Below are 17,242 nucleotides of genomic sequence, written 5' to 3' on the forward strand. Positions count from 1 at the left end.
TTTCCGCGCCTCTATTTGCTTATCCGTAAAATAGGACTGTTGATTACAGCATCTTGGAAGAAGCGTGAAATTCGCTGGGTAAACTCTGTTAACAGTTCCTCTTTTTAGCCAAGACACAAGACTCTGGCCAGGGAAGGTTCCCGCGCCCACAGCAGAACCGCGGGGGTGGGGCCCATTTATTCCCCAAAGAACCCGCAGCTCGGAAGGCGCGCCTCGGGGGTAAGTCCCTCTGGTTCCCCGCTGCGTCCCCGGCGCCGCCCCGGCTTCCTGCCCGGTCCCCGCGTGCCGCGCGACGCCGGCCCTAGTGCGGCGGCCGCTGGGGGTCCAGCGAGCGGAAGGGGCTGGGCCGGTGGGAGGAGCGCAAGGCGGGGGTCGGGGGGTGGCGCTTCGCGAAGGGGCCGAAGTACTCGGCGGCGAAGGTGACCACGTCTGGCGGCTGGCGCAGCAACAGGAAGAGCAGGAAGTCCGAGATGAGCGCCCGGGCCTCGGGGTGCTGCCGCAGATAGCTGGTGTGGCTGAGACGGAGCTCCTCCTGGCCGGGACCGAGCCTGAGCGGGGCCCGGGGACCCGGGAGCCCGCGCCCCAGGAGCACCCCCCGCCCCCTTCGCTCTAAGGAGCGCCTCCCAGCCATCGGGGTGTGCATTTCAAGCAGGCACAAAGAGGGATCAGTGCTGGTGGAATTTATGCTCGGGGGCGGGGCAGGGGGGAAATGGGGACCCCAGGCTGGCTGCAGTCTCTCCTCACCTTCCGGTCCAGGAACCTCGAGTAGAGTTCCATATCCTCCTCCCACACCAGAGGCTTCTTCTCAAATGCGGGGCTAGGCTCAGTCTCATCTGGGTGCGGAGGGAAGGAAGGCTGCACACCCTCACCCCAGAACCTTCCCCAGATACAGAGGGATGCCCAAGAATACTCAAATTGCCGTCACGGGTAGAGCCCCAGGGTTCGGCTCAGTTGCTGGAAGGGGTTCCCTGCAAAATGATCCTCCCCTAATTGCCTTGGGGTCAGGGGCTGGAGGGCAAAACTTCTCCATCTCTACTCAGTCCGGCCTCTGCACGCTGGAAGGTCCCAGGTTTTCCCACCTCTCCTTCACTCTGCGCCAGCCAGAGGCTTCACTCACCCTTCTCCCTCAAGACAGGCATCTGGGTGATCGTGCAGTACCCCGGGGAACCCACCTGGATTCTCTTGGCCAGGTGCCTGGAATACAACACAAGTGTGAGAGTGGCAGTCTTCCCAGACCAGCCCACTCCCCTGAGAGCCGTCCTGGGGGCTTCCTTTTGCTCTTGCTTCCCCAACACTGCTTATCTCTGAGTTCCAGGGTCCCCAAATAACAGCCCCTGCTTTTCAAACTGGGTCTTGTCCATGCCCTTGGAGATGTGTGCTGGTGTGCACTAAAAAAATCATGAGCCTCCAGCTATGTGACACCCAAAATTGAAACAACGTGCTAAGTTACCAATAAGGAAAGCCAACAATGTTCCAATTACTTTTTCCCCAGTGTAATGATTATATCAATACCTCTTTGGAAATTTCTTTTCTTTTTTTAAGATTTTATTTATTTATTTATTTGAGAGAGAGAGAGAGAGAGCGCACATGAGAGGGGAAGGGCCAGAGGGAGAAGCAGACTCCCTGCTGAGCAGGGAGCCGGATATGGGACTCGATCCCGGGACTCCAGGATCATGACCTGAGCCGAAGGCAGTCGCTTAACCAACTGAGTCACCCAGGTGCCCCTGGAAATTTCAAGAAACAAATTCTTCCTCCCTCCCTCCCCAATTTTCTCATGATTTGGGTGGGGCCTGTGTCCTGCTGGTGACAGCTTGGCCATGTGCCAGGATGTCCCCACCTCCCCCCAACGCACATTGATTCTATCAAGTGTCAAGTTGTTCGGACCTCGGTGCTTTTGGTATTATACCCAGCTGTGGCAGCTGCTTAGCTACTGTGCCTTAGGCTTGGGGGGTCAGCATTGACTTTCTGAGCCGTTCAGGGCTCCTTGGTGAGGTTTGGGAGTTATGGTACGCATCAGGTGAAGGCATCGGGCCCGGATTGGGCACGGTATGAATCAGGAGTAAATATGTGAAGAAAGAGTGAATGATGTGGATCAAGCAAGGGGGCACTCTTCCTGGTGGTGTCCCCAGGGACAGTAGTCTCCCTTTGCCCCATTCCCGCCCCCAGGACCCAGCACCCAGGCTTGTGTTCCGCACTGTCAGTAGCTCACCCATCTGAGAGCAGGTAGAACTGGCAGGAATTGGGGATGCCTTTAACTGAGTGGACAGTCTGCTCCACGACGAACACTTCCACCTGCTGGCGGCCGACCTGGATCTTCTGGAAGCCCAGATCTTGCTGGCAGCGGCCAAGATGGAGGGAGGGAGGGAGGTGAGGTGGATGCCCACCAGGATCTCCCCCAAATCTCACCCCGGCCCTTTTCTCCATCTTGCCGCTTCATTCTTTATCAGTGATAAGCAACCTTCGGCTGTCCAAGCCCTCAGCCGCCACAGGATTTGAGTTGCACCCCCAAGTTAAGTGGGGGTCCCCTCATAGAAAGCCACTTCCATGCTGCTTACGCCCCAACCCTCCCCTCATCATCTTGATGACCAAGTGCTTCTGGTTGGCAGATTCAGTTACAGGGATGAGGATCAACCAAGGTGTGAGCCTGGGGGGCAGGGAGCATGGGGGGGGGCAGCGATGCTCTGAGGAGGGGGCTAGATTGCCACCTGTGGCCTCCTCAGGCCCCTGCCGCTGCAGGCACGCTGCCCTGTTGTTGTTAGAACGTAAACCCCTAGAGCAGCTGTGGCCGCGGGTGGAAAAGGGCTAATACAGACATGTGTTTGAAAAGAAGATGGGGGAAGTGACATGGGCCTGTTTGTGTCAAACACATTGCCGTTTGTCGTGTTTGTGATAGAAAAGACTAGAATGTCATTTACAAAGTTGGTCAAATCAGCCCCCAAAGTGTGTGTTTAGAGGCATGGCTTTAAAATCTCACATTGCAGGAAGTCCTAGGTATGTTGATTATGAAGTTTTAGCCACAAGAAAAGTAAAAAACAAAAACAAAAACAAAACCAAAAACGGAACACCTTTCAGGTCTGAGACATAATAAAAGAACATAATAAAAGTGCCATTGGAAATGGTGCATTTCCTGATGTTAAAAAAATCTGTCTTTAAAAGCAGCCCTCCGCTATGTTTATTTTTCCTGAACTGACTTCTGGGCAAAAAACATTGCTTCTCAACGGCTCCCCGCTTTGGTTCCTCTTTTTCCCACCACCTGCCCCCCACGTGATCTTCCAACACATGAAGTCTTGCCTTCTCCTGCCCTTGGAAGTCCCACCCCCGGGGCCCCAGCTCACCCGCTCTTCCACCCCAAAGCTGTCTTTTCTCCCACCTCAGCGACCTCCGTAGTGCCCCTTTTGTTTTTCCCCAGGCCAAGTCCCCCACCCAGGGAGAACCCTCACGTAAGTAGAGTAGCAGAATTTGCCCTCCGTGTCCAAGGCCAGGAAACGGGCGCTGCTAGGCACGGTCTGGCGCCAGGCCATCACCCTCAGCAATACCAGGTTGGCAGCCTCGGAGATGAAGCCCATGGTTGAGCTCCCCGGGACAAAAGTCACTTCGGTCTTGACTTCCTGTTCAGGAAAAATCTGGGTCAGGGACATCGATCTGGGAAGGGGTGGGGAGGACGGGGAAGCCAGGTATGGGGCACATATAGGGTCCTTGCTGAGTCCCCATGCCAGGCTCCCGGCCTGACACAATCTGGCCCCTGCTCTTGGCTTCGGAGAGGATGTGGGGCACGGCCCCTACCTGTCTCTCACCCTTACCTCACCCTCCTTGACCCTTCTGGTCACGGCCAGCTGGTCGTCCTGCTTCACCAAACTCATCTTCCGCTCCATGGGGAGGACTCTGAACTAAGGGCCAGAGCACGGAGGGGAGAAGCAGGAGCTTGAACAGCAACCCCCACAGGTCACCTTGCCCCTTCTCCTTTAGAAATGAGAAAACTGAGGGAAGTTTGGATAGAAATCTTCCCTTTGTAGTGAAGTTCAAGAACAGAAGGCGTATTATGGTGTAATATAAAGGTAAAAAGCAAATGCCCTCAGAATACAGGTTTTAAAAGATGGGAATGGTTTCTGTGGGAAGGTTCTTAGGCATGAGTGCTTTCCAATGTGTAACACTGATCACGTTCCAGAAGTTAGTGAGGTGGCTGGGGCTGGGTGTGGGAGGCACAGAGCAGGAGAATTTGGAGGTGAGGGGGTGACAGGCCCTTGGGAAAGGCCAGGCTCTGGGAAAGGATGGCCTGCATGGCCCTCCGGGAGATGCTGGGCTCTCAGCCTGGAGAAGGCCCCGGGTGGACTGGACCCAGGGATCGTGTATTAGGAGAAGGTCACGAGAAGCAACCTGCTGCCCCGGATGGATTGGTTTCCAGGTTATGTGTGGTGGGGACTGCAGGGTAACTTGGAGAGAGTCAGGGGTGACATTCCACTGAGCCCCTCCATTCTTCCCTCCCTCCCTCCCAGGGTCTCCACTCTCTCACCCTGGTTTGGGGTCCAGGCTGGGGGCCCCAAGAGGTACCTTGATGAACTCCTGACTATGTTGCTCCATGATATGCAGGTTCCATGAGAGGTAGCCTGGGGCAGGAGGAGAATGCTGCTGTCCCATCACCCTGTCACCGGAGACAGGCCGGGAGACTGCAGGGTGGAAGGGCAGGGGCCCAGGCTGGAGGACTCAGGGGGACTGTGACTGCAGGGAAAACTAAGTGGTGCTCTTGTCGTTAAGTCTGTGGCTGTGATTAACGTCCCTGTCACCCCCACCTCCCACACACCCTCCTGGCTGCCTTCTGGTCCCAAGGTGAAGTCAAGGGTTGGTCCTGAGTGAAAGTCCTAGGAATGGGGATGGGAGGGAGGGGAGGAAGGATGGAGGTGAAGCATCAGGCAGCAAGAACTCTACCCAGGAGGGAGTTTCCGCAGAGCATTTTGTCCATGAAGCCGCGGCTAAAGGCGTGCACGAGGAGGCAGTGCGACCTCACACCAGATTCGTCTGTGTATTTCCCTGTTTGCACCTCAATGATCAGCTCTCCCTGAGGCTCCCCCGTGTCCGAGACCATGGCCAGCGTCTCGGAGAATAGCAGCATCTGCAGCTCCTCCTGCTCTAGGGGTGGGGTGGGGGTCCCATGGGCGCAGATAAAGCCCCAGCTCTTGGGCCTCGGCTCTCTGACCCTCCCCCCAGCAGGGTCCCACCCACCCCTTCTTCATCCCCCGGGTCCCAGGCAGCTCCTGGCTCCCTTCCCTTGGCCTGTACAACAGCCAGCAGGTGAAGACCCTGCCACCACCCCTAGTCCCCATGTCCTTGGGGTCTTCCCTTGACAATTATCAACAAATAGGGGAACCTGGGTGGCTCAGTCGGTTAAGTGTCTGCCTTCTGTTCAGGGCCTGATCTCAGGGTCCTGGGATCGAGCCCTGCATGGGGCTCTCTGCTTAGTGGGGATCTGGTTCTCCCTCTCCTTCTGTGCTCTCTCTCAAATAAATAAATAAATCTTTTATTTTTTATTTATTTTTTTAAAGATTCATTTATTTATTATTTTAGAGAGAGAGAGAGCACGAGCACATGAGCAGGGGGAGGGGAGGGGCAGAGGGAGAGAGAATCTCAAGCAGACTCCCTGCTGAGCAGGGAGCCCTATGTGGGGATCAATCTCAGGACTCTGAGATCATAACCTGAACCAAAACCAAGAGTCAGACGCTTAACTGACTGAGCCACCCAGGTGCCCCAAATAAATAAATCTTTAAAAACAATTATCAGGGGCGCCTGGGTGGCTCAGTCGTTAAGCGTCTGCCTTCGGCTCAGGTCATGATCGCAGGGTCCTGGGATCGAGCCCCGCATCAGGCTCCCTGCTCCACGGGAAGCCTGCTTCTCCCTCTCCCACTCCCCCTGCTTGTGTTCCGTCTCTCTCTGTCAAATAAATAAATAAAATCTTAAAAAAAAAAAGCAATTATCAAAAATAAATAAATACATAAATAAAAAGTAAAAACAATTATCAGGGCGCCTGGGTGGCTCAGGCGGTTAAGTATCTGCCTTCGGCTCAGGTCATGATCTCAGGGTCCTGGGATCCAGCCCATGTCAGGCTCCCTGCTCAGCGGGGAGTCTGCTTCCCCCTCTCCCCCCTGCTCGTGCTGTCTCTCATTATTTGTCTCTCTCTCTCTCTCGCAAATAAATACATAAAACCTTAAAAAAAATACACAAAAAACAAAAAACCTTTCTGTATTAAAAAAATATATCTATCATCTATCTATATCTATCATCTATCTATCTATCTATCATCTATCTATCTATCTATCTATCTATCTATCTATCTATCTATCATCTATCTATCAATAGGCCTCGAACCCTTTCGGCGTCCCAGGGGAATCAAGGCTGAGAGAGACGGGGCCAGGTCTGGGCCTTCTGTCTTCCCTCCCCTTCACATCTGTGCCCCCCACGCCCCCACTGTCCAGGCTCACTGAGGTTGCTGAGGAAGTGGATGGCTTCAGCATTGGCCTTTGGGGCTGGCAGACTCTCTTGGGCTGAGGGCTGGTGGTCCTTGGCTTTGGGGCCTAGAGAGGGAGGAGAGGCTGAGATGGCAACCTTGGGGAGAGGGACAGGGGTGGGACAGGGGTCCCCAAAGCAGAATCCCCCAAGGCCACCCCAAGGAGGATTGGGAGGGAGAAAAGGGGAAGATTCCTCTTCAATTTCCTGTCCCAGCAGCCCTGTTCCCACCTGTGGATTGAAGTTTAGAGGACATGCTGCCGGCCTTCTGCTACCCCGGCTGTGTCCAGCTGTCTCCATGGCAACCGGCAGCCAGCTACCGCCTCTTAAAGGGCCATCAACACACCTCACAAAACACCCAGACCTTGGAGGCAATGGTAGGAACTGTGCGCTTTGGAGCTAGGCCTGCAGAGGGAGCATTTGACATGGCAGGCGGATGACATGGGTCATTAGGATGACCTTAGGAAGCTCCTGGTTGGCTCAGTCGGAGGAGCATGTGACTCTTGATCTCGGGATCATGAGTTTGATCCCCATGTTGGGTGTAGAGATTACTAAATAATAGTAATAATAATAATAATAAACTTAAAAAAAAGTGACCTTGAAAGTTATGGCCCTGAGTCAGACGTGGCCTCACATGTGTAGAACCCATTGGGAGCCACGTGTATAGGACCACATGTGAGAGTGATGCTGGTAAGAATGACAATCCCAGCAAACCCTGCAGCCATGCTTACCGTAGGCCCGCACTGTTCTGGAGGGCTGCACACACGTGATCTCATTCAGTATTCAGACCAGCCCTGCGAGCAGGTCCTTTTTTTCCCTGCACTTTATGGCTGAGAAACCTGAGGCACCAAGAGGTTAAATGTCTTCCCAGGGTCACGCAGCTGATACAGTTGACCCTTGAACAGCATGGGTTTGGGCTGCCTGGGTCCACTTATATGCGGATGTTTTTCAGTAAATATGGTACAGTACTGTAAATGTCTTTTCTCTTCCTTATGATTTCTTTATTTTTTTTAAAGGATTTTATTTATTTATTTAGAGAGGGGGAGGGGCGGGGGAGAGGGAGAGAGAGAATCTCAAGCAGACAGGGGACTCGATCCGACGACCCTGAGATCATGACCTGAGCCGAAATCAAGAGTCCGATGCTTAACCGACTGAGCCACTCAGGCAACCCTCTTCTTTATGACTTCTTAATAACATGTTCTCTCTCTTACTTCATTGGTAGAACACCGTATATAATAATAGAATATACAAAATACGCGTTAATCAACTGTTTTATGTTCTGTAAGACTTTGGGTCAATAGTAGGCTATTAGTAGTTAAATTTGGGGGGAGTCAAAGTTATACCTGGCTTTTCTTTCTTTTTTAAAATTATTTTTCTTTTTTTTCTTTAAACACAATGTTCAGTTTTATTTTTTAAGTTTATTTAAGTGATGTCTACACCCAATGTGGGGCTCTAACTCATGATCCCAAGATCAAGAGTCACATGCTCCTCCCACTGAACCAGCCAGGTGCCCCTATGCCCAGATTTTCAACCGTGTCTGAAAGGGGGGAGTGTTGGCATGCCTAACCCACATGTTGTTCAAGGGGCAACTGTAATTGGCAGAGCCAGGACTCAACCCAAGCCAGTCTGGCTCCTAGAGATAATTCAAAGAAAAATGAAGCAGCAAATAGACAATACATTGAATCCAAACAAGCAGCTCCACAGCATGGGTAGTAATCAGTACCAAAGACGAAAACTGAATTATGATAGGACTCAAACCCCAGGCTGTGGGCTATCTGGTCCCCACCTTGTAAGTTTTCAAGTCTGCATCATAGTGGCTATTAAAGGGGCTCAGCCTAACAGAGTAACAAAAAAAGAAAACTCTTGTCCAAAAACCTCAATCACTGAAGGAGCTGCCCCCCAGCCCCCACCATAGCCCTCAGGAAGGTAATCTTCCAATGTCTTCTCATCAGGTAATTATCTATCAACTTTGGGAAGATTTAGAATTATGTGTAGAATTGCTTGAGACAATCGAACTAAAAATATTAATTTTTGTGTGTGTCATATTGTGCATATTTGGTATTTCAAGTTCTTTAATTTGGTGTGGAAGCATGCTTAAAAGATAAATCTTGAGGGACACTTGGGTGGCTCAGGCAGTTAAGCGTCTGACTTCAGCTCAGGTAACGATCCCAGGGTCCTGGAATGGAGCCCCCCATTGGGCTCCCTGCTCAGCGGGGAACCTGCTTCTCCTTCTCCCTCTGACCACCCCTCTCCCCCACTCATACTCTCGCTCTCTCTCTCTCCCAAATGAATACATAAAAAATCTAAAAAAAATAAAAAATAAAAAAAGTCTTGAGATTCTAATTTACATCAGGCAGTTGAATGGCACCTGGCTGGCTCAGTCGTAAGAGGGTGGAACTCTTGATCTTGGTGCTTGGGGGTTCAAGCCCCATTTTGGGTATAGAGATTACTTAAAAAAAAATAAGTAAAACAAAATCTTTAAAAATTAATAAATTAGGCAGTTGAATAATTGATTTAAACTGAACTCTGAAGTTAAATGCTTACTGGAATTGTAAGTAGAACCAAAACATTTTTTTTTAATCTTAAAATTAAAAAAAATAAAATAAAAACCTTGAAATTTGCTTTATTTATTTATTTATTTATTTATTTATTTATTTATTTATTTGTAGGCTCCACACCCAGCATGGAGCTCAATGCGATTAAGACCTGAGCGGGTATCAAGAGTTGGACCCTCAACTGGGCCACCCAGGTGCCCCCAAATTTACTGTATTTATATGTTTACTTTTAGTAGATTGCAGTTAAAGTACTTGGGAGGCCAGTTTCTTTTTTTTTAAGATAACTGAATTATTTTTATTTTGCTTTACTTTTTTCCAGCTTTATGAGATATAATTGACATGTAACAATCAATTCCTTTTAAAAAGGAGGTAGAAGATCTGGGATGAATAAATACAACATAAACTACCTAGAGCAGTTGCAATTTTTTTTTTAAAGATTTTTTTATTTATTCATGAGAGACAGAGAGAAAGAGAGAGGCAGAGGCAGAGGGAGAAGCAGGGTCCCTGCGGAGCAGGGAGCCCGATGCGGGACTCGATCCCAGGACGCTGAGATCATGACCTGAGCCGAAGGCAGACACTTAACCGACTGAACCACCCAGGCATCCCAGCAGTTGCAATTTTGAAAAGAGGACCAATTATTAATCAAAGCCCCCTTAAAAGTTATGATTAACATTTACTGGATTTATGATTAAAATATGACGGGTAAATTGAACTTAAAAGTTTTAAAAATGTTTATGTTTTAAAATTTGCAATTTAAGAAACCGAGTATTAGTTTTTAAAATTTTATTTATTATTACTATTTTTTTAGTAAGCTCTATGCCCACTGTGGGGCTTGAACTCATGACCTCAAGATCAAGAGTCGCATGCCCTATGGACTAAGCCAGCCAGGTGCCCCCTAATTTTATTTACTTTTTAAATTTTATTTTGAGTATTAATTTTTAAAAGCCAAAGTGAATTCTGAAGAAGCCTTTCTCTGCACATGAGAGACTATCAATGGCATTAAGAAAACTCACAACTACTTTAAGGGTAGTTTGTTAGTTCCTCAAAAAGTTAAATGTGGAGTTACTATATGACTCAGCAATTCCACTCCTAGGTCTATACCCAAGAGAACTGAAAACATCTGTCTGCACAAAACCCTGTACACAGATGTTCATAGAACCATAGCATCATTATTCATGATAGCCAGAAAGTGGAAAGAACCCATATGTCTGTCAACTGACTCACGGCTAAACAAAATGTGATGTATATACACACAATGCAATATTATTCAACCGTAAGAAGAGTAAAGTACTGACAGGTGTCAGAACATGAGACTTGAGAACAGGCCTAGTGAGAGGAGCTGATCACAAAAGACCACGTATTGTCTGATGCCACATAATGTGATTTGTGTAAACCTGTGGGGACAGAAAGCCTGGTGTGGGTATGCAGAGGCACAGAGTGACATCAAATGGGCACTGGCTTTCTTTTTGGGATGATTGTAAATGTTCTAAAGTTAGATTGTGGGGCCCCTGGGTGGTGCAGATTAAGCGATTGACTCCTGGCTCAGGTCGTGATCTCAGGATCATGGAATTGAGCCCCATGTGGGGCTCCTCAATCAACACAGAGTCTGGGTTTCTCTTTCTCTCTCCCCCTCTGTCCCTCCCCCCCACCCCCAAACACGTGCTTTCTCTCTCTCTCTCAAATCAATAAATAAATCTTTTATTTATTTATTTTAAAGATTTTATTTATTTATTTGACAGAGAGAGACACAGCAAGAGAGGGAACACAAGCAGGGGGAGTGGGAGAGGGAGAAGCAGACTTCCCGCGAAGCAGGGAGCCTGATGGGGGGCTTGATCCCAGAACCCTGGGATCATGACCTGAGCCGAAGGCAGATGCTTAAGGACTGAGCCACCCAGGTGCCCCAATAAATAAATCTTTAAAAAAAATAAAATTAGATTGTGATGGTCACAAAATAGTGCATATACTCAAAACCACTGAGTTGTACACTTTAAAAGGATGAATTTTGTGTTATGTAAATGACATCTCAATAAAGTTGTTAATAAAAGATAGATTTAAATAAGAGCTACAAAAAGCAACCCCTACTGCTTTCATATGTAAATTATATAAAGTTGGAAAAAATATTTTTGATTAAGACAAAGTTGGAAAAAAAAAGAAGCAAATTATGGCCTAGATGCTCTTTAAGGGGTGCCCATGTGGTTCCCTCCCTACTATGCACCCCCCTCCTGGCCTGAGGGCGGATTTGCTCCCAGAGCTCTTTACCCTTTAGAGTTTCCCCCCTCCCTCCTCCCCTCTCTTTGGTGAGGCCCCTGGAGCTGCATAGGACTCCCAACTGCGTGTCCACACAGGCTCCCATTCCTGAGAGCCCAGGTTCTTTCTCATCCCCCACCCCGTCCCCCCCAAGACCCCTTCCCGTTCGTGCTGGCTATTTCCTGCTAGGAGAGAAAGAAACGTGACAAAGTAGTTCACAGAAGGATCGACATCCAGTTTGTTAGTCCAATTTTTAAACCTCTGTAAGAGATCTGCTACAGACCCTTGTTACCATTCCCCCTTAGAGGCTGCTAGGCCAGGGGAGGGAAGCTCTGTAGCAGGTTGACCTACTAGCTGTGCGGCCATGTTGGGCAGGTTGGCCTCTCTGAACCTGTGACAGGCACAGCCAGTGTCCTCCCAGCCCCTGGGATCAGCACCTACAGAACCACAGTCACTAACGTGGAAAGGGCTCATGATGTGCCCAGCTCAGCAGGTATGAACTCACTCAGTCCTCACAATCAGCTTCCATGGTGGTGCAAGCCATGCCCTCAGTGGATGCAGGAGAGATGGAGGCACAGAAAGATTAAGTAACTTGCCCAAGATCACCCGGTTAATAAATGGAAAGCGTGGGGGCACCTGGGTGGCTCAGTTAAGCGTTTGCCTTCAGCTCAGGTCATGATCCCGGGGTCCTGGGATCAAGCCCCTATGTCGGGCTCCCTGCTCAGTGGGGAGCCTGCTTCTCCCTCTCCCTCTGCTGCTTCCCCCGGCTCGTGCTCTCTCTCTCTAATAAATAAATAAAATCTTAAAAAAAAATGGAAGTATGGACCCCAACCCAGATGGGCTGTCTCCAGAGTCCATGTTCTTAATCAGTTTGTCCTACTGTGCCTGAGGGACTGGCCCTCGTTTATTAGTAACAGTAAGAGGAGAGAGAGGTGGCTGTTCACTGAACACCACTGTGCATCTCACTTAGTTCTCCCAGTTGCTCTAGAACGGGGCTCAGTGACATGAGATGCCTGAATGGCGTCACCCACGGTCAACCAGAGGCAGAACCTATATTCCTATCCGACCCGTCCCTCTCCAAGTCCTCTCTCTGCCACCCTGTCCCATCTTATTATCAAACTATTATCTATCCATCCATCCATCCATCCATCCATCCATCATCATCATCTATCATCTATCATCTCCTTTTCTATTGGTTCTGTTCCTCCGAAGAACCCTAAGACAGATGTCTTTCTCTGCATCTTTTGTGGGGCTTTGCCTATAGTTAGGAACTCAGTTAAGTGTAATTGCCTAGGGTTTACTGACCACCTGGGTTAGGTTCCGACCCACTTTCAAAGTCTCTGTGTGTGGCCAGGGCTTTGGAGGCCTAAGTCCACCCCCCCACACACAGGTAGGCACAGGGCTCCTCGCGATCGCAAGGCAGCTTCCCCGGTCTTTGTTCTTCCCTGGAACGCCTGACGCTGCCCACTTAGTGTCCCCCCTTTCTCCTTTCCTGCCCCTAGAGACAGTCTGTGATTCAGGAAAAAATGAACTGCTTGCTGGTTATTTTTAAAACTAGGTATTATTCAAATACCTTCGGGGCCACCTGTCTACCTCCATTTCTTCTATATAATGAGTTATAGCACCAGAAATCTGATGTAGCATTTTCCAAAGTGACTTCATATGCCCTTGCGCATCAGACTCTCCTAATAGCCTCTAATAAGTGGAATTGTTGGTGAACGTCAGTGATTTTGGGCCTTGCATTATTTCTGGTATCAGACCCCCTATTAGTCTGGGGGACGTTTTCCACAGCCTCAGCACACCTTCCAGTTGGGTCTGACACTGCCCTTCTAAGTGTGGTCATGTGACCTAACCTGGCTGGTGAGAGGGGCCCATTCCCCTAACTCCTGATTGGCTCAGGATTGGGCACATGACCCAAGCTGAACCAATGAAACTCAACCCTTGCAACTATTGGAGGTCCTGCTAGGTTTGATGAACCAACTAGTAGCCTGTAAGCCTAGAACTTACAGACATGATCTTTCCACTGCAGGGGGAAAGCCTGGCAGAGAATGATACCAATGTAGAAGAAAGCTGAGTTGAATGATAAAATGGCCCTTTGAATCTGTGGATCCAGCGATGCCTGCAGTCGCCAGGACATAATGTCCCACTTCTTAATTTCACCAGCTGATAAGTTTTCCTCTTGGTTTAAGTTCCTTACTGTTGAGTATGTCACTTGCACCTGAAAGTGTTCTGACTCATTCAAGGTTGTCATCTCCACGGAAGGTGAAGAAACAGGTCAGGGAAGTGAAATTTGCCCAAGGTCACTTGGATGTTGCGTGACAGAGCTGGGAATGGAACCGAAGTCTCTGAGGCCAGTGACACCTGCTGTCTTGTAAGCAAAGGGCAGATAGCCTGGTTATTGCTGGTCAGTGCCAGCACCACAGAAAGCATGGGCCATCATTCACAACAATGTCCCAGTGGGCTGATCACCTGAGGCTCTAGGAAAATGATTCACCAACCCTAGAGAACCATCACCAAACGCCCCTTGTAGTTGGGCATACCCAAAGAGACCTGGCCCTGGGGCTTGCCCATTCAAGATAGGAGTGACCCAGAGACAACCACAGAGCACAGAGAGCTGCCCTTCTTCTGGAAGGTGAGGACCATGGCCCCTTCCTCCACGCCCACCCTAAGTGCAGCCCTGATCCAGGATAGCGGGGGCCATTGCCAAGGTTCCTTGCTTGGGGTGAGGGGCGCCTAGGAGGGTAGGCTGAATTGTGCCCAGGGTGGGAAAACTAGGCCTTGGTCTGGCCCCAAGGAAATGTGGAATTAGGCCAGTGCTGCCCCATCTTCAGCCATATCAAGGCCACCTTTAAGAGTTCTGCTATGGGGTTCCCCGGGGGCTCAGTCAGTTGAGCGGCTGGCTCTTGAGTTTAGCTCAGGTCATGATCTCAGAGTCGTGGAATCGAGCCCCGGGTTGGACTCTGTGCTCAGTGGGGAGTCTGCTTGAGATTCTCTCTCCCTTTCTCTCTGCACACATCCCCCACCCCACCACTCACGCTTTCTTTCTCTCAAATAAATAAATAAATCTTAAAAAAAAAAAAAAAAGGAGTTCTGCCATGGCCCAGGGCCACCTTTACTTCATCCCTATTTCAATAAATATCTATAATTACTTTCATGAATTGAAAACTGCTTTCACTTTGTGGAAACAAAAGAAAAAAAGAAAACTGCCATCACTTGTCAAAAATATTGACCCTAGGGGCACCTGGGTGACTCAGGCGGTTTAGTGTTGGTTCAGGTCACGATCTGGGGGTGGTGGGATCAAGCCCCAAGTCAGGCTCCTCACTCAACGGGGAGTCTGCTTGTCCCTTTGCCTCCCTCTCTGCCCCTCCGCATGTACCTGTGTGCTCTCTCTAAAATAAATAATAAATTAAGAAAAAATATTGACCTCAAAGGTAGATACAATGAAAACAAAACCACAGTGTTAAAGTTTAACTCAAGATAGTTGGCCAACTAAGGTATGGACCCGGAGTCTGGCTCTGTTAAAGAGACGCATTGAAGAGAGGCTAGCGCCAGGGCCTTGGCCCTCAAGGCTATCCCTCTCCCCTGCGGCCAGGGGTGCACCTGTGCCTCCCAAGCTCTGGAAAACCCTGAGGTGAGCACGCTGTAACTCTGAGCAAGTGCACACGGGCCATGGGAGGGTGTATTTATAGCACTGTTTCCGGGCCAAGGCTCTTGGAGCGCAGGAGCTCCCAGTTAGCAGACTGGTAACTCAGAGAGGAAAACGGAACCACCAGTAAAGATGATCTCACTGAGTGATCGAGCCCCAGTTAAATTATTCATTCATTCAAGATTTATTGAGCGCCTCCTGTGGGCCAGGCACCGTGCTGGGCGCAGAATTACAGAGATGCATAAGATACAGTCCATGCCCTGAAGGGTTCACAGTCTAGGAAGGGAGACAAACATGTAAACAAGTAACATACAGTGTGAGAAGTGCCACGAGGGAGAAGCATTTACAAAGAGCAGAGGTAGCCTGGAGGGTGAGGGGCATGGGGGTTGTCTTCCTGGATGAGGGGGCCTTTGAGGGGGGTTGTGAGAGATGAGTGGGTGTTTGCCAGGCAGACAAGGCCGGAGGAGCGGGGGAAAGGCATTCCAGTCTGAAGGAACAGCATGAGCAAAGGCACAGCGGCATGGAACTGCATGTCTCGGGGGGGTGGGGAACTCTATTCTGGAGGTATTGCTAGAGTTGGTACCAGAGGCTATGGCTGGGGACAGGGGCAGAGGCGGGATGATGAGGGGACACTGAGGGCAGGGGGTATCTCGGAGGCTCACCAGAGGCGAGCAGAGCCCGAGGGAAAGCTTGAACACAGGAAGAGAAGGCTCCCAGCTGACCCGAGGTATGCTTGCTCGAGGACCTTAGGGATCCTCTCTGTGGCCCTGAAGGGACCTGGACCAGAGACCAGAGGAGAGGCTGAGCTGGGTTTCAGACCTGGGGTCCTGGAGGCCACCACTCACTCAAGAGCTGACAGCTCTCTGCTCCCAGACTTCTGATTTCTGCACTCTGCTGAGTAGACCCTTTTCCCCAGCCAGGATGGGACCAAGGATCGAACGAGAAATGACATGGGGATGTTCTTGGCAAACCGCAGAGGGCCAGAGGAATGGCTTTGTAACTAAAAGAGGAGAGGGCCTGAGGGTAAAGCAGGAGTTAGAACAAGGCAGAAGTTCCTAAGAACAAGGGCCATCAGGAGAACACTGCTGCGGATGGGGCGGAGGATGGCTCTCTGCCCCCTGGGAAGGGGGGTCCTTTGGGCCCCGCCTGTGGGGCTGCAGTCCCAGCTCCCAGTGTCTCCTCAGCCTGAGGGTGCTGTTTCTGTGGCAACCAGGACCCTCCCTCTTCCAGGCTGCAGGGGAGTCACTGAGGCTGAGACTGTCCAGACACGCAGACGTCCAGCCCTTTCATCTTTCCCAGAAATGGCTCTGTTTAAAAAATGCCTTCATGGTGGTGGTGGGGACACAGGGGGGAGGCTTGGGGAGGAGGGCCAGTGTCTCAGGACACCGGAGCCCAGCTGCCCCTCTGAGTGACCACTTTTCCAAGGCACCACACCTCAGGCCACTCTGGGGGGCCTGAGTGTCTTTCCCAAGCCTGGAAGGGAGAAGGGGGAAAGGTCTCAACCCGCTCACGACTCCTGCTGGCCTGGGTTCAGGGGCTGCAGCGAGTGAGGCCTCCTGAGGGAGCGGCGACCAGCACTCTCTGCTTCCTCACCAGGGGCAGGAGCGGGACCAGGGAGGAGGCACCCTCCCAGCTGGGTCTGGAGATGTCCCAGACCCTTTCCTCTCGCCCTGGATGACTCAGCCTACCCTGCCCCCCCCATGGGGTCTCCGAGCCTTTGACCAGCCTCCATCCTCTTGGTCTCATGGCCTCGTCCCCTCCGTCCCCTCGTCCCTCCTCAACCCGACAGTGCTGGGGCCTGAGGCCCACCGTGGGCGCCGATGGGGTGGTGGTGGCAGCAATGAGGGGGATGGTGTGGTGCGGGTGATGGGGGCGCCTCCCCGCCGTGGGGGGCGGGCTGTGGTGGGCTGGGGGCTGTCACTTGCTCTTGTGCAGGTCCTTCAGCTGGCGGAGCTTCTCCAGGAGCTGGGCCCGGGAGCAGCCGTCGTCCCCCGTGGGGCCCGGGCCTGGTCCCAGAGCCTCCTGCACCACCAGACAGTGCGTCCTCAGGAAGGGGTTGTAGGAACGCTCTTCTCCCAGGGTGGACGGGCACTGTGGGACAAGAGGCACCGGTTTGGCGGAGAGTCTGGAAGCCTCCCTGTCCCCTCCCATCTCAGGGGCCAGGGGGCCTCCCTTGAAGGCCCGTGTACCAAACAGGTTGGGGCTCTAGGGATGGGTCTGCAGGCCGCAGCTCAGCATGGAGGGGCTCCTGCTGGGAGTGCCCTGGGCATCCCCCCCCCCCCCCCCCCCCCCCCCCCCC

The 17,242-nt window shown here is 51.1% G+C and overlaps 2 protein-coding genes across 2 annotated transcripts in view; both read right to left on the reverse strand.

The window, feature by feature from the left end:
- Positions 1 to 301: 301 nt before the first annotated feature.
- Positions 302 to 6,793, reverse strand: CATIP (ciliogenesis associated TTC17 interacting protein). The gene is made up of 10 exons (XM_035008337.1): positions 6,727 to 6,793; positions 6,471 to 6,563; positions 4,924 to 5,124; positions 4,549 to 4,604; positions 3,801 to 3,887; positions 3,441 to 3,608; positions 2,210 to 2,334; positions 1,118 to 1,194; positions 745 to 833; positions 302 to 532 (listed from the first exon to the last, which is right to left on the reverse strand). Exons 1-10 carry the CDS (start codon positions 6,749 to 6,751, stop codon positions 302 to 304), a joined length of 1,152 nt encoding a protein of 383 aa, XP_034864228.1. The 5' UTR covers positions 6,752 to 6,793.
- Positions 6,794 to 15,103: 8,310 nt separating this feature from the next.
- Positions 15,104 to 17,242, reverse strand: part of PNKD (PNKD metallo-beta-lactamase domain containing) — a 20,774-nt gene continuing 18,635 nt past the window's right edge. The window contains exon 9 of the mRNA XM_035007154.1: positions 15,104 to 17,034. Within this exon, the coding sequence (XP_034863045.1) occupies positions 16,861 to 17,034 (174 nt within the window). The 3' untranslated portion in view covers positions 15,104 to 16,860. The remainder of the gene's footprint in view (positions 17,035 to 17,242) is intronic.

This window comes from Mirounga leonina, unplaced genomic scaffold (genome assembly GCF_011800145.1).
Source record: "Mirounga leonina isolate KUSES-001 unplaced genomic scaffold, KU_Mleo_1.0 Mir_151, whole genome shotgun sequence".
Taxonomy (NCBI): Eukaryota; Metazoa; Chordata; class Mammalia; order Carnivora; family Phocidae; genus Mirounga; species Mirounga leonina.